At 45.5% G+C, this 19,849-nt stretch overlaps 1 protein-coding gene across 6 annotated transcripts in view; it reads right to left on the bottom strand.

Moving 5' to 3' along the window:
• slit1a (slit homolog 1a (Drosophila)) overlaps window positions 1–19,849 on the bottom strand; it is a 102,543-nt gene that overhangs the window by 78,522 nt on the left and 4,172 nt on the right. For 2 of the 6 annotated variants that reach the window (XM_074645794.1, XM_074645793.1), the window contains 5 exons: window positions 18,935–19,006; window positions 17,521–18,119; window positions 6,019–6,090; window positions 3,029–3,100; window positions 1,456–1,527 (listed from right to left, as the gene is read on the bottom strand). In XM_074645794.1, the coding sequence (XP_074501895.1) occupies window positions 1,456–1,527; window positions 3,029–3,100; window positions 6,019–6,090; window positions 17,521–17,729 (425 nt within the window). In that variant the 5' untranslated portion in view covers window positions 17,730–18,119; window positions 18,935–19,006. Of the gene's footprint in view, window positions 1–1,455; window positions 1,528–3,028; window positions 3,101–6,018; window positions 6,091–17,520; window positions 18,292–18,934; window positions 19,007–19,849 lie in introns of those variants that run through there. The other 4 variants (XM_074645796.1, XM_074645795.1, XM_074645798.1 and 1 more) reach the window with 3 other exon arrangements.

Raw genomic sequence — 19,849 nt, 5'->3', positions numbered from 1 at the left:
GAATGTGTGGCACTTTCCACACCTGAAAGGCTTCAAGGTCCATTACGCCTCACTTTTATCCAGCCAAGGATAAAGAACAAATGAGTGTATACACAGACACATAGCGAATCGATTAAGCGACGTTAAACAAAGTCTCATTCTCCAGAACGTGGCAGAAAAGCCAGCGCCGGGTTTAGAATAATGAGCGTGAAGTTAGATTGGATGAAACAGGGGAGCTGTGTTAGCACAATCCTCTGGCTGTTGGCAGAGCCCGCCGCTCCAGATGGACTAATCACGCTTGTTCAAGGCCATCCGCTGGTCTGGAAGGCCTCGGTCTGCTCTGTGTCGGCTCCAGCTAGACAGACAACCCCGATGCTGCTCAGTGTGAGCGAGCCACAAGCAGGCCAGCCTTGCCCCCAAACAGGACGAGGCTTTGCCCTGAAGCCCCACAGGTTGGTTTTGTGCATAATGATAGGTGACGTGAGGAGATAGTTGCAAGGAAGTGACAGATAGATTCAAGATGGTGTTAAACATCAAACAAAAGATGAACAGATGGAGTGCTGAGGCCGGGATCATGGGTTAGTAGTACCTCTATGTGGACTGAAAGGAGGGAAATGATTTTTCCATGTCCCACTGTTTCATTATTCCCAGATGCTCCAGGTAATCCGAACTGGAATAATGGGAGCTGGAATGATCAGCTAGCAACAGGGACACTGATTATCCCCAAAAAAGAAAAAGGAAACATTGAGCCTTGTTGCAGATGGGAATAAAAGTTTAACATTACTGTGGGATTGTCTCGCTGCATGGGGCGCTTGGGTGTAAGGATGCGTGGGTGTGAGACAGACAGCACGGGAATGGCCTTAACAAGTGGAAACCAAATGAAAACTGCGACGACACATCTCATTCATACGAGTCCACTGGCAGAGAGAGCTTTGGGGACTTCTCCTGTGACATAAAACGACCTCATTAAGGAACACAGACATCCTTTCACCTTGAACATAGTTCAAAGTCTAACGTGTCCCTCAGTTCTGGTCCCAATGTCACACCAACTCCCTGTCACCAGTGGATTCTCTCACAGACAGACTAGCGCTGAGAAACTGCAGACGACTTGGCAAGAAGGCCCAACGATGTGCAAAGAACTCCGATTTCCACTCGTCCAGTTCATTTTGTTTAACAGACAGTAAGTGCAGTGGAAATCACAGCACACACTTCACCTAATACGTCTGAATGTTAATAGGACCTGATGGCATTCCAGCAAAGTGCAACTGAAGCTTAATTGTTCTTTAATTGTCTTTAAACCAAACCGAAGCCAACATTCATCAGACATTTATTTCTATTGTTGGAGCACATACGTTCTCTGAGCAACATTGGTGGCTTGCATAATAACGAAAAGAGAGAGAGGGAGATGGCGTGTGCATTGACAAGGAAGAAAAACTGCGTGCTCAATCAAAATAAAAAGAAAGTGAATGTACTTACAGTCGAGACAGGGCAGGGTTCTTCTGAAACAGCAACTCAGGAAGCTGCTGCAGTTGATTACGGTTCAGTCGCCTGCGGCAGGGAAAACATATGATCAACCAGTGAATTTGTGTGTGTGTGTGTGTGTGTCAATGCATGCGTGCCCCTGTGTAGGCTGTGAATAATTTCTGCTCGCTGCCGTAGAATCGGCTTAGCCACAGGCTATTGTGTTTCAGTGCGCTCTGAATGTCACATAAATATCCGACTGAAAGTTCAGGGGAATTAAACTTCTAGTCAGAGACAGCGCCGTAAATTATCTCCGCACAGTTAAATTACGACGCTGCGCCTAGTAGAGCTCAGCGCTCTGCATGACTTTCCCAGAGTAACGGAATAGCAGTGTTCCCATTTAAACAAGTGAATTACATCCACCAGTTATCATGAGCATGAACAGATTTTTATCTGGGGCGAACTATCAAAACAAGATGTTTCCAAAATAAAATTAAGAGAAATGGATGAGCCTGTTCAAGCCCAAGGAAGCACTGACAGGAATGGTGGTTGGCAACAGGCTCCATGTCAAACAACTAACGTCCAAGACTGGCAGGCTTTATGCAAATACAACAATTAAGTCAATGAGGAACAGACTGTTGCTAATCTGTTGGAAACCACAACTCTCTTCTCCCTGAATGGCCCATTGGAGGCACATGGGAGTGAATGCGGCGGCTGTGGCACAACAGAGAGGCTGCAAATCTGAAAGGCAGGCCGCTGCCATTCCTTCAGACACATTCAGACAGATGTTGGGACCTGAGCCACTCACTGTATACACTGAGAAGAGTGCTTGGCCAGCTTGAGGTGGAGATTTAGTGCGTAATGGGCATTAATGGTCTGCTGCCGCTCGGTTCAAACTGAACTGTACCTGCTGGTGGGGTAGTGGCTTTTAAACATTAGAGAAACGAGCCGCTTAATTTCCACATTGATCTGGCACACCAATGTTTGGGATCAGTTGGAGGAGGAGGGGAGGCGGGCTGTACACGGCCTGGAGTTTGGTAATGTAAATTGTTAATGTGGGTTTCAGATCGGGGGGAAAGTCTTTTATAAGTTAACCGCGATGTGTGCATGACGGCATGTGTCCATAAAGTCATCTGCTGCGCAGGTTTCCATGTGGGTAGCACTATTGATTTGCTAATGAGCTGGTTGAGGTGTGGTCGGCTGTGTTTGTCTGTGTGTTTTCCCAGCCGCTTTACGAGCTGTCGAGGAGTCCTGGTGCTGTCCAGATGAGCCAGGGTCTGCGGTGTGGGAGGCCTCTTAAGCCCACATATCCTAACTGAGGGCATTCCTGTCAGGCAAAGCTCATAAAAAAATACTGCCAGCCCGCGCTGCACCCTTTCAGCACCATCCGACCACAATGGAATGACAGGGAAGTGCATCACACTTGATACACCATTTCCCCCTGTTAGTCTCATTACGCTCGACTAATACGAGCACTGAATATAGATCAGTAATAGGGCTTTCATTTGAAGTTTAAGTTTAGAAAGGAAATAAAAAAAATTGTTATTTATGGTCAGGCTATCTACAGACAACCCTGGGTGGTACTCACAGTCTCTCCAGCTCCTTCATGTCATCAAAAGCCCCACGCTCGATCACAGTAATCTGATTCTCCATCAGCTGCCTGCAGAGAGAGGACAGAAAGAGAGACTCAGAGACGACGCGATACAGTGCGGCTTTGACTTTTTCTTTTACGAGTCTGTAAAAGGTCGCTCAGGCTTTAACAAAGTAAAGGGGGCTTTGGGGTTTGGGTGGCAGGCCTTCTTGCGGTATGTATATTCAAGCTGGGGTGCAGTATATTCAACACCTCACACACACACACACACACACACACACACACACACACAGACACAGAGGGCAGTGGTGTGGACTGAGGGCACAGTGTGGAATCTTGGCAAACGAAGCAGGAATAGCAGCCAGGAAAGTTTCTAAGGTGGCTCAGAAAGTGTGGGTCCGGGCTCTGGTGTGGTCCACTGGGTGTAGCGACGAGACGAAAGGTAGGCAGGGGGTCAGACAGTGTGAGAGGGGAAACTGAGGTGGGCTCCAAGGTTTTCACAACTGGCACAATCAAGGGAAAGTAGGCTGTGTGTGTGTGTACGTGTGCCCGTTGGATAGCATAGTTGGAGCGTATCAAAGCTGCAGGCAGTAGATCAAGGCGATTAGTCATACAAACACAGATGCACACAAACATACACACACACAAGCAGAAACACATCCTTTCCTCACCTACACTGCCAAAGCTAATGCACAAAAAAAAGAGTCTTGGATGGTTTTGGAAGTGTTACAATAACACAAGGCCAGGAAGGAGAGAAAAGCATCCAGCAGCTTTAGAAGCAACAAGAGCTTTCCTTCATTACGTATACAACTGTTCTGTGTTGAAGGCGACCTCTCATGTCTCCTGTGAGGCAGCGCCGCGCTGCAACTCAGCAGTCTGGGCTTCCTCCCCATCGAATATAAATGCTAATCACTGCTCGCACTCCATAAACATAGAGAGAAAAGTGCAATTCACCTCCGATCTCTTTCTCATGAATTTAGATGGAAGTGAGGAAAAAGAAAATCGTGATGAGTATTTTTGAATTTGAGAAAACTTTTTTACAGACAGTCTGAGGGCATGCAGTTTTTTTGATCTCTTTCTTTCTACTTTTTCCCCGATTGTTCCTCTATTGTTCTGCGTTTCCTCACTCACACACACACACACACACACACACACACACACACACACATTGCTGATGTAGACCAGCCAAGCACCCAGTGCCAGACGAATGGTGGTAAATCAGCTGTGTTGATTTTAGACTGACAGGATGGATGGCAGCTGACTGTAAAGATAAACCTCTGTTCCTGTTTGGCTCCTTCTGAGGGTTGCCCAGGGGTCAGAGGTCGCCCCGCTGTTAGTCTTAAGGCTGTTGCCCCATAGAGGTCACGCCCCCCAGCACACAGAGACAGCCCTTTTTCTGGTTGCACACACACACAAACATGCCACACACCTACACCATGTTAATCATGCATCATGTATATAGTTGGCTGACGGAAAGCGAGCAGTGTGTGTGTGCATGTGTGGTAGCTGCGAGGGAATCAGAGGCTTGAAGGCCCCGACACACCGAGATGACAGTCGGCCGTCGGACAGTTTGGGGCCGTCTGTGAGCATCAGTCTGCCCGTGTCAGAGTTTTTCCGGCCGATTCAGCGTGTTGAATCGGCAGCGTCGGCCGTCGGTGAGAGAAATCGCTCTGATTGGCTGTTCAGCTTAAACGAATCAGTGCACAAGAAGAGAAACGGACATGAGGAAAGCAACCCAGTGAGTAAAGTCAAGAGGAAAAACACAGAAGGTTCATTCCAATACACAGGTATTTTCACAACCACATGAGCATCTGAAACGAAGCTAAGTGGTGAGTGAGAGTTGTGTGAAAATGGCTGGAAAACGCCACTTATTTAATGTACGTATCATAACAATAGCTTGTATATCCGCAGTCCTTCGTCTTCCGGGTTTCCCTTTTTGAATGACGAATACAGACTACCGCCGCCTGCTGGTGTGGAGAGTTATTTCATCTCACGCAGGCGCGGAACGTACGTGCTAACTGGCCGTCGGCTGTAGTCTTTGCAGTGTATTCAAGTGCAACTTTTTGGCCAAGACAAAGGAGACATGAGGTGACTCAACTGGTGGCCTTTGTCACCGCTAGTTCTTTGATGTCGGGTTGGTGCGTCTGGGCCTTTACAGCAACGGAAGTGCTGTCTTTAGTACCCCTGCAAGGAGTTGTTTCCTTCTTATTTGCTGGTGACAAGCTGCGGACATGAAGGCATTTAACCTCCACGTGGAGGTAGAAGGTGGTGCAGAAAAGGGGGCATGCATAGAAAGATGAGAGGGGACAAGGAACCGAAGGGGAAGACAGGGGGATGGGCGCGTAACGTTAAGGCTTGAAAATAGTCCGGCTTTGCTGGGTAGTAGGAATTACGTGCAGCTCGTGTTACATTTAAAACATGTTCAAGTCTACACAGCTTCCCTTCTGGTGGTGTTTTTAACACCTATGGCACTACTCACAAGTGTTTGCACGCTCACATGCACACATATAGACACTTTTACAACTACTCTAATACCTGAAGTCACAAGTGCTGTTTAATTTCAACACAGAGGGAGTCAACGACTTCACCTGAATGTGTTAACTGTGTTGAGAGCCTATTTAGGACTGGGCGCTTGTGTACACATTACATGTTGATGTGTGGGAACAGAGGGCAAGTGAGCGTCTAAGGGACAATAAGTGCTACTACAATGTACAGAATACAGTGCGAGAGGAGTCCATTACTTCGCTAGCCGCAGTCACTCGGTAGCTTAATGTACTCTGGAGTAGGACTCTTGACAGAAGCATCTCCACTTCACTGGGTTTATGCTAATTTGAGCGGCAAGTCTGTACAACTTGTAAGCTCCGAGGTTAGATACAGCTCAGGTATGCATGAATAGATAAACTCAGACACGGACATGCACCGCAGATACACATACAAACATCTCATCATCATCATCACCACACGAGAACATGAAGGCGAGTACTTACAGAACTCGGATGTACTTGAGTCCGGCGAAGTCACTCTTGGTGATGCGTGTGAGGTTATTCCCATTCAGCTCCCTGTGAAGACAGACATGCAAACACATATGAATAATTAATCTTTATTCTCCCTCTGAACCTGTTCAGCCTGGTGACTAAAAGAGCAGACAGTGGCACGGATGCATCTTTGTCTACTGATACCTTACTGAGTCAAAATCTTATCTGGAGCTCAACCACATGGTACATCACACACACACACACAAACACACAGTGCCCCAAACTGTTTGCAAAAGCATGCCTCTGGTGTAATATATGCAGAGAGTGTATTGTACTGGTGTTTTTATGAAATGCAAATTGCTTTAGATGTTACATGTAACACATATTGACGGGTGGAATCAGAAAGGTTGTGTCAGAGGTTAAGTTCTAAGTCCACTGGGAGATATTAAGAAGTCTGATTAAAATGGAAGCCACATTTGAGCTGCCTGTTTGTCTTTCTATTCCAGCCCTCTCCCACCAACACCCACAACCCCCCTCTCTCTCTCTGTCTGCCCTGTCCTTCTACTATTGGTGAGGATTAGCAGGAGCCAGCGGAGGGGATTTGGGTTGGGCCACAAGGCCAGAAAGCTAAGTGCTGTGGATATAATGGGAGCAGCCTCCCTGCTGGGAGCTGGCCATCGCTGCAAAGGAAGGGAGAGACTAAATAGTTGAAAGGAGAGATTTCTGTTGGCTTCTTACAAGTTAACCATCATCTAACGGCTGACAATAATTATTTCCAAAGTATTTGATAACTCGTGTTGTATGCTGAACTTGACCGTGGCCCACTGGTTCAGTTACCTCTGCTGATCTAAGAAAGGTTTGCAAAAGACTGTGAAAGATTCATATTGAACCTCAGCAGCAGATTGTATTCTCATGACAGAGGGAAAAGAAAGCAGGCAAAGCAAGCAAACGGTTCTCTGTGCTACTGCACTTTCTAGCATTATGGGTCAACCACCCTACCCTGACTCCCCCCACCCCAAAGCACAACAAAAAAACTGGCTCCAAATCTACGCCGAAAGCGCTGGTCTCTCTCCCTCAGTCACTCTCTCCTTCTCTCGTCTAATGACCACTCCTGGGACTGTAGCGCTATGCAGTACGAAAGAGAACGGTCATTATAGACAGATGGTGAGTGTGTGTGTGTGTGTGTGTGTGTGTGTGTGTGTGTGTGTGTGTGTGTGTGTGTGTGTGTACACAGGTGCATCGACAGGCCAAGCGACAGGGCCACGGGAAATAAATAATGGACTGGGCTTCATTAGCCTGGGCTCCGATACACACACATGTGGTGCTCATTACAGGTGCTTACGCAGATAGGCACACACACATACACACACTTCTCGATTCCCAATGTCTTATCTTCAGGGTGGTCATTGATGATGACACCCGGAGGACATTAAAAAGGAGAAAGATAGAAGAGGAGAAAGGAGAGAAAGACGGTTACAGTGATGGGTGGCAGGGGGGAATATGTGGGAAAATGACTCGCATGTAAACAAGTGAAACCACACTTTTCTCCTCGAGCAATGAAGTCTTGTTTTATCCTGTAATAAGACACATGCCATAGTTTCTGCATGTGCTCCAGAGTTGACTAATCAAATCCGTTATGCAACAACATCTCAAAGTGTTTTGTCAGCTGAGATCTGGTAATTGAATGAAATTTAATGTTCCAGGAAACGATGACGCATTACCCTGCTGAAAGTACCCACCATCTTAAAACCATATTGGCGATGCACCTGCTCAGCAACACTTTGACATTTAGGCAATACTCAAATGCCACCAGCAGTCTATGATGTTTTAGCTAGTGAGAATTCACACTGTTTATGACATATTCTGACCTTTTCCATTGACATTTTGCAATCGAAGGAAGCCATGCAATGTTTTCAAGTGCTTGAGATTGCTCAGGTGATAATCGGGTCCTTGAAAATTGCCCAGGTAATAACGTTCCCACTGTGACTCATCTGCTACAAGGATTGAGGACTTGTGCTTGTTGACGTGACCTTCTGTAGTCAACTGTTATACTGCACTGTAAAGAGCACGTTAAGAAAATAATAATGTTCTAAGCATTCATTTCGCATAAAAAAGGGAATTGTTCCTAATAAGGTGGATACACTGGGCTTTACAGCCCATATATAGTGTTAAAGCTCCTGGTGTTTGACCTATCTGATTTTGTCTGCTGACCCATGGGAGTATTCGGTCTCTGGGGAAACTCGCCAAGTTACTCCCCTAGTCTGTGAGGATGCTCTGTTGCTCTGGCTGATGGAAAGTAGCTGGGATTCACATCAGCTTTAGACCGGGAAGTAATTTTTCGCACACACACACACACACACACACACACACACACACACACACACACACACACACACACACACACACACACACACACACACACACACACACACACACACACACACACACACACACACACACACACACACACACACACACACACACACACACACACACACACACACACACACACACACACACACACACAGTAGTGGTGTACATATGGTCAGTGAACTTTGGTGCTCAGTTCTGCATGGATGAACAAATCTAGGTGAACCCACAGCTACAAATACAGAAAGGTAAGAGAAATATGGACTCTAGACAAAGACGTGCATAAAGTCTGGAGCCTGGAGTCAGCGGCGCTCGTCTCTGTGTTGATTCAACGTCTAAATAAGGGCACTGTTATGCCAAAGTAATATACCGTGTCAATGCCTCAAAGAAAAATCTGCTGTTTATTAGCTCTAATATCAGTGACTGCTACTTTCTTTGTTTTACAATCAAAGGAGGCTAAGCAATGGCTTTTGGCACAGCAGCAAAGGCACGTTCACTCCTTTCATAGACAGATGTTTTGTAGTACAGTACTGACTTGGTGTGGGTTTTCACATTACAGTACTGCAGTATTACTTTAGAGGCAGAAAATGATTAAGTCTCATTCCCAGTTCCTACAGCGAAGGATTTCCACCTCTGACTGCTTCAGTCAAATCCATTCCATCCTCTGGAAACTCCGCAAGGATTCCCAGTGCTGACACACTTCCTGGACAGCAAGTGGATTTATGACATCACTATCTAATCCCTCTTCATCTTCCGTCTCAAGCTGATTGATGCCTGGGAGTACTTCCTGGTGCACCTTCCCTCGGGCGGACACGCGGCAGCTACGCTCCACCGCTTCACATCTCTATAATTCAAAAAGGGGCTCAGAGCGCTGCTACAATGCTGAAAAACTCATTATGTTTATTTCTGCCAGCTGTTGGGGTCCCTCGGCTAAAGGGGGACCTGGTTCGAATTGAGCAACGTTACATGAAATGAAACCCCAAGACAAGAGGGAGGATAAGCAAACAGACTGGCTCGCTAAGGCCTGCGTACAGGCACACTCGCGCAGATACAAACATCCACATGTGCTCTGTTTCTTACACACATACACAAAGACCATATAAATATACTGTATCACGGAATGAACACAAGCACACCTACTGGCATGTACACAAACAGTGCCCGTGGGAGCTGACCAGAGCAAAAGAACGTAGTGATCACAAGAGAAACTACTGTTGGCTGTACAGCTTTTCACCAACACCAAGTAATAGTCTTATGCTCGCAGCCACAAAACAACTGGCAAATGCAAAACTTACTCAGGTTGTGGCAAAAAGTAGGCAGGACAAGACACAATGTAGCCAGGATTGCAAACACAGACTGTATATAAAGATGGACGACATGACAGCTCCCTATAAAGTGAAGCCAAAACATCTTGATCGCCCCCTGGTGGCTGGCTGCAGTACAGGTCATAAACCCCTCCCCTCCACGTTAGTGGATGAGACATGGGCCAAAATAAAAAGTCACGTCGAATAAATTTTCCCTAAAGACAGTTTCTGTCATTTTAGGTAGTTCTTATCACGCTGATGTATGTTCAAGTGTTAATTTCTCTTATAAGTTTGTTATTAATTAGTTATTTGATGCTATGAGACGTCATGATTGACAGCTGTGACTGACAGCTGCTCTGAGTAAAGTAGTTGTGGAGCCGGAGGCTCGGCAATTGTACGAGAGAGGAGATTTAACATTAACTTTCTATAACGAGTCTGTGTAAAAGAACGTGTCAATTTTATAAAAAATGTAGTTATACAGATATTATGGTTAGTTCTAGCCAAACAGCTACCATGGTGCTAATGTAGCAGCTAGGTGGCTAGCCAAGACAGTGCCTCATGCTAGCAAGTGATTGGCTCGGGCGGGTGTGTGGGCGCGACGTCGATACCGCGGCTGCACAGACTCTGACTCCAAATGATGTGAAATCTTAAGATAGTATCTGGAATATTTTTGCTTCACTATTGTACATAAGGAGGAAGTGGAGACCTGTCGTCCATCCACTGTATTTAACCTGTCTTTGGTTGCAAACATGGCTAACAGGCTAACAATAGCATTTCACAAGTTGAAAATAGTATGTTTTATCAAACACTTAATTCCCTGTCTTCACACTCACACACACTCACTCAGGACAACCTGAAGCAGCAACATGATAAGCCTTCATCTAGAGGTCAAACGGGACATTGGTGAGTGAACAAAGTTCATTCAGACTGAAATCTACATGAGGCCAACAAATCAGGATTTTGACTGGAGGTAAATGCCTCTTCCTCTTTGAAATTACACTTAAATGACTTATCAAGGTGTTTATTTTTTGCAGTGCAGTCATTCTGTATCGCTGCTGTGAGCGCCACAGGACCATTTGTCCTGAACAGCTTTAGCCTGGCAGGGAAGACAGCAGCCAGCTGATTGAGGATCGGTGGCACAGTGGCTGTCCAAACTCCTCGCTGTGGAAACAATCTGATGATCAGAAGCCCGAGGTCTCGTACAGCCCAAGCGTGGATGCTCATTAACCACTATCACACACTGATAATGCCATTTGACCAGAACCAGCGAGCGTTCTCCCTAATGAATGAACTGAACAGGTTGAGAAGCTCCGGAAGAGAGAAGCATTCCTCCTCCTGCAGACTCTGCGACATATGGACGTGACAGCCGTGAAACACGCAGGAGGAAAGAAGGGGGGCGGGGGGGGGAACCATAAAGTCACTGAGAGACAGAAAGAAGACAGTGTTGTTAGCTGACTGAGAGCGACGGTGTGGAGCAGTGTGGTGGAGTGTTGAGGAGCTGATGGGCTGTCTGGCAAACGTCAGTATAGAAATGAGGCCTGCTAGACTATGAGGAGAAAGTGACCTACATACTAGTTGGTCCAACAGGCTACGGAACCAGGCGGTACCATCCGGGCTCACAACAACCTCCTACACAAAGATAGAGAGACTGAGAAAGTGAAAGAAAGAGAGAGAGAGAGAAGCAGACCACCATGACCAAAATAACACACTCTTAAAACGCAACTGGAACACTTCTATCCACACTAAGAGGTCAGATTTCTGCTCAGCTCGAACAAAACATTCACTCTCCATTGAAATGTGGCTTTCAGACGAGCAGTTAAGGCCCTCCACTGTACATTTTTAGCGTGCGTGTGCGTCAGCGAGCGTCTAAGTGTGTGTGCGCAAGGACGTCTGAGAGTGTTTTCCCAGCTTCTGGGCTCCTCAAGGGCTATTTACAGTTTTCATTCTGCTCAGTCAGGCCTCGGGAGCAAGATTACAGATAGGAAAGGTAAACATGAAGCAGATCCGACACATGCACTGCACACAGACACACACACACACACACACACACACACACACACACACACACACACACACACACAACCTCTTCTCAGAGCCTTGACCCATGCGGGGTCTCCTGCATCTTGCAGAACGGCTACCGGTAAAAGTCAGGGACCGAAACCCAAGCATCTATCTTTTGCTGTTTTTACCTGGCCTTCACACTACAACAACAACCTTGACAAGGAGACTGTGAGTTTTATTTCAAGTGGCAGATGCTGCTGTAAGCAAAAACCAGAGAGACTGTGAGATTTGAAAAAGGAGCCACCTGAAAAGACAAGGGAGGAAAGTAGCAAACAGCCACTTCTGATCAAACATAGATAACTTCTGACACACTCTCAGGCCAAAGTGAATCAATTAAACATCTGTTCCAGTATGTGTTACTGCTACAGGCTGGAATAAGAACACACACACAGGGCTGTAGTAGACGCAGAGACTGAAGGGTCTTTCATGGTTTGTACTGTATCTGTAGTTTGTTCAGTGACAGACGCTGAGGTTCTGTTGTGGCTTTGAGTCCCGCATGAAGGCACTTAGGCTGTATGAATGTGTACTTTGACTGTATCATGTGGACAAAAACATCTGCTCCGCCACATCTATTATGTTTCAGTTATTCCACACAGAAGACTGAGAAGACGTTTGCCTGACAGATGTGCGCTGACGACTGGTAATTTGATGGATGCTGCATGTGTGCTTGAATCTGTCTGTTGATCCCCGAGAATAAAGAGTTGCTCTATGTGCGGCCCTCTCTCTCCCCCAACTGAGCACGCTGATATCTGCCTTCCTTCAGCTCTATGCAAAGATAAGCTCATCCGCTAACAGATAACCCCACTGCAAAAGCTGTAATGATAAGTCAATCACGCGATTCAAGAGAAAATGTATCTGCAACAATCAAGTAATTGTTTTGGTCATATTTAAAAGACCAGTGTGTAACATTTAGGGGGATCTATTGGCAGAAATGGAATATAATATTTATAAGTATGTTTTCTTTAGTGTATAATCACCTGATAATAAGACTCATTGTGTTTTTGTTACCTCAGAATGAGCCGTTTATATCTCCACAGAGTCCGTCATGTTGCACCGCCATGTTTCTACAGGAGCCCAGAACAGACAAACCAAACACTGTAAACTTTTCTTGCTCGGGCCAGAGTCGATAACGTTACGCCATTGCCGCCGCTCTCTAACTCTCTCTCTCTCGCTTCACCACTCACTTCCCACGTACACACACACACTCTAAGCACTCTATTCATACAACAACTGGCTATAGAGAGGGCCATTCCCGTTTTCACATCGGCCACCGTAGCAATCCTACATGCTTGGCACACGAGAGAAGTTGTAATCTCTAACCTAGCTTTGCTGCTTGACATTGTCATATATGATAGTTAACCAAATCTCTTCTGACAAAACAAGACATTTGAAGACCTCTCTGGACTTTTATGGACAAAACTAATAATAATTGACAGATTAAACAACTAATCTGAATTAGTATTATGGCCGACTTCAGTAGAGCGCATTAAAACACTCCAATGTTGCACTGAACACAGCGCTGATGTGATAAGTGCGCAGACCGATGGGGATCTCAAGCGGCCCTTGAATCTGAATCGCTGCCCATAATTTCCTCTCAAACTTGCATCACATCAAAAGCTTCCAGACTAGCGTGAAATGCGGATTACGAAAGCATATCTACAACGTCAGGAGAGTGTTCACCGATGTGCAATTTAACACACACACACACACTCACACACACCCTTCACTCTTCATTGCCCGCTTCTTACTGGCTAGCCAGGAGGGTTAAAAGGAAAGATGGACTTCTGAGAGATGAAAGGTGATCTAGGTGGATTCTCCTAATTCGATTTTCATGGTCTGCTGAGATACAGCCACTCTTAGATAGGCGTGCAAAGCAATCACGCATGTACGCTCAACATATGCACATGCTCACACACATCATATATAAGCATGTCAGACACGCACAAGTAAAAAATAAAGTGCATGCATTGGTGTTGGAAGGCATTCTTTGACACACACACATCCCATTGATGGGGTCATTTCTTAGCTCTCATGAGCACAATCACACACTTCCATGAAGTAGCTGCGCTCATCAGGAGAGCAGGCCGGCGGGTGTGGGGTGAGTTTAGACACACAGCAGCTGGCTTTGATGCTCAGCAGTCTGTCATCACTCTGCTTAGACAAGCAACGCTCTTATGCTACATGTATGTAAATTGTAAAAGTGACTAAATGCTTAGACCAATTAAAAAAAAAAAACAGCACATAAAAGCAACAACTTTGGCCTTCAATACCTATATTACAACATAATTTGTGTGACAGGAGACTCACAAGACAACTCACAAAATACTGAACTCAAAAGATAGTGATGGAGTCCGCCTCAATATTCAGTACAAGAGAAAAGACCACAGCTGTGTAGCGCAGGCAGTAAATTGAAATGACTGAGTCCCAGGCCTGTAATTTCACAATCCTCCGCTGAGCATAAACATTCTCTGAATGATCTTCATTCCAGGCATTATCACTCCTCACGGGATTACCGGCTATGAGGATGGATATATTAGACTGTAAAAAAAAAGGACCTGAATGAAATTCAGTCTGCCTTAGGGCTCGACTTATTTTGCCCTTTATAATAAATAACACTTCATTCTCTGCTTTATTGATTCATTAGCTTTGTGGTCGAGTTACACGTCTCTTCACTCCTCTGCGCAGTAATCCCTTCATTACCACCTCGGTTACTGTGCCAGCCTCGCCTTGAAGGATCTCCTCATCCCGCTCTCGACCCCCACAGCTCCACCCCTCACCCCACTTCTTTGTCTTTTCCCATCTCGCTCTTTCCACTTTAGTCACATAGCCAGAGTTGGCAGGTAAGTGGGCAGGCCGTGTTCAGTCTTGTCAGGGTAAATTATGGATCAGGTGGCCGGTGAGCTGTCAGTTGTACCAGCTATGAGCTGGTGCCAAAAACACCGCAGGCATTCCCTGGCACATGCACACACACACACACCTCCCACCTCCAACCCCCCCGCCCCCCAAATACATAAACATGGTTATCGACGCGAGGGAGCCCCCCTCATCTTCAACCACCAAACCTCATGTGTTTTCATCTAACATTACTTATTCACCGCACGCATGCTCGCATATGGAGGCACATGCTCAAGTTTATGAACAAACACACAAGTGAACCTCAGATTTATACAGGCATGCACGAAAACACACACACACACACACACATATGGCGTGCAGCCTCCTCCTCCTCCTCCTCCCCTATTCTGGAATAGCTCCAACGTATCCCCCAAATCTCAGTACAGGGTATGTTCTGGCACAGAAATCATCAATACACTGGCTTTTTGCAATTAGATGAAGGTACACACACACACACATACAGTTCCTCCACTTGTGCAAATCAACTCATTCACAGATGAGAGACACACTTAATCTAAACAGCAGGGCTGTTTGAGAGATAAAGCAGGGAGAGAGAAGGGCTGTTCAATACCTGTCCACCTAAAAGAACCTTTACTGTCTTGTGTAAAGTCACTTTAATCAACCTTACAGATGCTGATTTTCTCTCAGCATAGCCTGATATCAATGTGATTACCATGTGCTATTTTGCCACAAGGAAAGAGATGGTGAGAGAGGATGGATGCAGAGGGGGGAGGGAGCGGCCGGTGGCCCGTACGAGGCAGGCAGGGTGTGATTTTAATACGTGGAGCTTCACAGTCTCATTACAGGCTTCAGTCTGAGGAGCGCAGGGGTCAGACCTGATCCAAACCCACACTGACAAGTGCAAATGGGATTCTGCTGTCTGTCTCAACACCCTCCATACACACACCCCACCCCACAAACACACATTCTCCCAAAACCAACCCCCTCCTTCTCTAACACACACACACTATCTCCCAAAAGCATCACCCTGTATACATTAGCGCAAACACACAGATATCCATAAACACACAGCAAAGCAGACCGGTGAAGTGCAACCTCTTCTACTTTGTTCTTGTCTGCATCTGCGTTCCTTCCCAACACTGACACTGCGCCACCTCCTTCCATTAAAGTGAGGCAATTTTGCAACACTTGTAATCTTTGTAATTGAAATGAATTTCTACAAAGAAAAAGCTTGTGTTAACATTTTATGTTAAAGTCGAGGGCCACCGACTTCTATAAAAAACTCGACTAACTCATTACTCATCTTTGACCCCCGGTAGCGGTTGCACAATATCATTCACGTAAACACACATTTTCCAAATGCGTACACATAAATCTAGCTATGCACATGGGACCATCGTGCGAGGCCGGGTGGGCTGCGTTGACTTGCACAATCACCTTGATGAATCACCCTATGTAACGGCCTGCACAAGAGGATAGACTATTGTTAAGTAGTGCCTCTCCGTGGAGACCGGCTATCTTCTACATGACCTACACACACAGCTAATACATGCACCACACACACACACACAAAAAAAAGGCAACGACCCAGGAATAAATTACACGTGACCTTTATACGCATCATGTTTAAAATGCAGCATCCTGAGACGTGCTTGAAAACATCCAGAGATGTTACAACGATAAAATCCCCTTGCTGTACATGACCTATGAATGCACAAACAACTTTTAACACAAAAATGCTCTTGATTGGAGGGGCAGGGTATATTTCCAGTGTGAATGGCCATTCATGTAAAAGGAAACCACAAAATGACCATGTTTCCTCTCCGCTTCGATGTTGAACCAGCATGTGCACATAAGCAACCCGGAAACATGCAGACCGGCAGGCAAAAAAAAAAAAAGGTGTTCTTAGAAATTAAATATGAAAAGCATAAAATATGCAGCCAGCTCCCACTATGCCAACGCTGCCTCTGACACAGGCTTTCTCTCCTCCGTTCCCACCGCATGTTTTATTCACGACTGATATTCTAAAAGCTGAAATAGAACAATCTATTTCCCCTTGCACTCCTCACTTCTGATTTACAGATGAATATTTCAGAGGAATGTCAGAAAAGACGGAGAAACTCAACTCCGCGAGCCGGCGTCTGCCTCACCTCTCCCTCCATCTCCCACCCTCCCTCCCTCCGTTTTTACAAGACAGCTACGTGATCCTCGTGCAAGACTCACTTAAGTAGCAGATTTGCTTAATTTTCTACATGATTTAACAATTTGTGGAGTGAGTGTGCGGGGAGGCAGGAGAAGGGGGTGAGAGGGGAGTCTTTGGCCCGGGAGTGGAGGAAAGTGAAAAGGGGGAAAAAAGAGATAAAGAGAGGCACACAGTGCTGCACAGACAGGAAACATGTTCCCAAACATAACAGAATCTGAGCTATATCCACAGGACCAGACAGCAAATCTGGTTCTGTCTCACAGAAATTTAAAATTTAAACTTTACGTAAAACTTTGTCTTTTTAATTTCTAAATGTATATCACATTAAAAAGTGGAGGAAAAATATAGACTCCATTCATTTGCTTTTAGGATTTAGAAAGAAATATAAAATACATAAGCAGGTAAGTAAATTATGGACACATGTGAAAGGCACACATCTGCTCCTGCTCTTTCCAGTCCCTCATGCCTATTTATACCTGACTGGAATGCCAGTGAGTGACTGACATACACACACACACACACACATATATACGCACACACACGCAGCTTTACAGGCAGAGCTATTGTTCTCTTTCAGTTTAAGCAAAGTCATGTGCACCACTACAATATACTGTAGCAAGGAAACAGAAGGGAAACAGTGAATAAAGAAGACAGAGGGACACAGTCAGGGAGTTTCTCTATCACACATTGACACACACAAGGAGTACAGATGGTACTCACAGTCTTTCAGTGGTGCGGGGGATATTCCTTGGCATGGTTTTGAGACCCAGTCCATGGCAGTCCACTGTGGTGCCACTGCAGGTACACAGGGCTGGGCATGCACTGGCACTGCCCAGGAGCAGAGCGGAGAGCATCACCACGCACATCCAGAGCGGCTGCCCGGCCAGCCTGCCCATGCCTGCCCCAAAAGAGCCACCTCTGACGGGCATATTCACCACCACTGCAGCCAGCTCTTCTTCAACAACTCTGTCCACCTTTCTCTGGAAAAAAAAAGTCCTGCTACACCTTGCCAAGTCCTCTAAAAAATAAATCTATATTTGTGGTGAATATAAATAGAAAACAAAATTATAACTAATATTTTCCTCTTAGCTGTGAAGCAAAAATCCTTTTTGTTCTTCTTCTAGATTTCTTTTGATGTAGGTATGACGTCCACCACAGTTTGCTGATGTAAAAAAAAAAAAAGGCTGTTTTCTTTCTCTTATTTTCTCCTGGCAAACTCTTCTCCTCTCTTGTCTTTGTGGAGTTGCTGTGCTCTGGTCTGCACACGTCTGCGTCTCTGTCCTCCTCTCACTCAGTCAGTCCCGCTCTGCTCTGCTCGCCTGAAGAGAGAGGGAACAGGGAAAGAGCAGAAAGAGAAAAAAGCCAGTCTCTTTCTCTCTCTCTCTCTCTCTCTCTTACACACACACACACACACACACACACACACCAGTCATCCATCACAAGGATCTACAAATAGCAGAGCCCCCCGACTCCACCCCTACCCCTCCTCTCCTCCCCCACTCCTCTCCCTCCTCACACAACACCCCCCCCCCACCCAGAACCCTGCCTGAACTCACTCTCATTCTCCAGATCCCTTTTTCGTTCCCTTGATTCTATTCACAATACAAATCTACCCCAAGTATCTTTCTTTTTCTGTTTTTTTTTTCACTCACTCCACTCCTTTTCTCTCAGGTTTACCCTCAGGCAAACCCCTATAGAGAGAGAGACCTAACCTGCATGACACTGCATAACCCCTGCCCGAAGGGAGAGGCTGAGGGGAGACTGGGCTGTGTGTGTGTGTGTGCGTGTACATGTAACGAAGGAGAATCCACCAGGGAAGAGAGGAATCAACACCTCAGTCCTTAGAGGCAAAAAGCCGGAATAAATAATCCGTAAACGTGGGTCTTAACATGTAGATCAAGTGTGGCCACACACACACACAGAAGCTGCAGCAGGGAACTGGAATGAAAAAGCACACACACACACATATACAGTATACACAGACATACAAATATTCATGATCTGTGGGGAGGGCAGACCACAGCCATAAATAGTAAGTCAACATAATATTTTAAGCACAGCATAGGCACCGGGACAGAGATTATATCCTAATATATACAAATGAAAAGACAAACTACTACACTCATAGCCATACCTGCTCTGATATTTGGATTTATGGCAGCAACTGGCACACAATCCCCCTCTTAATGCCAGGACCGTGCTTTCCCTGAAAGTGGATTCAAAGACATAAACTGGACTGAGAAGTGTTGAGAAAGGAAAAATTGAATGATAATACGCAGGCCATTATTTACTTTAAACTGGAATTCTTAATAAATATAATTTTGCAAAAGGTTGACATTGAGTTAGAACAGTGGATATATTAAGAGTCCAGCCGCTGTTGACAGTGTAATTGTAGCTTTCAGGAAACGTTTACGGATGCATATTGATTTGCAGTTCGTGGAATTGCAAATCAGTATTGTGGATGTGGGTAGGAAACGGACCTCTTGTTTTTATGGGTTCAAACCAAAGTGCATCGTTCACATTTATCCACACAGTCAAAAAAATGGTGACACTCTAAAACGAGGTACAGAAAAGTGAGAGAAGTTACAGAGGAAGAAGAGCAACAACAAAACATCTTCTTGCATAACTTTCATTGAACCAATGTATAATGATTAGATCCTGAATATCTGTGAATCTGAATACTGATCACCATGAGGCACTCTTGAGTAACACTGGATCAGCTGATAAATGGCACAAAACCAATAACTAACACTTAGAACGCTTTCTTATTACACTGTATATAAATATTAGTTGCCAGTTTAACACCCCCTCATGTAAGGTAGTGCGCCGGCAACCAAGGAGGTAATTATATGTTATTGGTTTAATGCCATTTAGCAGCAGATTCAGCATTAGAAGAATGATTCATTAGGTGCTCATGTAGAGATTCACAGATATCTAGGAACTAGGGCTGTCAAAGTTAACGTGATAATAACACATTAACGCAAATTCGTTTTAACGCAACTCGTTTTTTTAACGCATTAAGGCAGCTTGCGATTTTTAGGTTGTAGCG

This window comes from Sebastes fasciatus, chromosome 9 (genome assembly GCF_043250625.1).
Source record: "Sebastes fasciatus isolate fSebFas1 chromosome 9, fSebFas1.pri, whole genome shotgun sequence".
Classification (NCBI taxonomy): Eukaryota; Metazoa; Chordata; class Actinopteri; order Perciformes; family Sebastidae; genus Sebastes; species Sebastes fasciatus.
The sequence above is the reverse complement of the archived record's forward strand: the minus strand, read 5'-3'. Positions and strand labels throughout refer to the sequence as shown.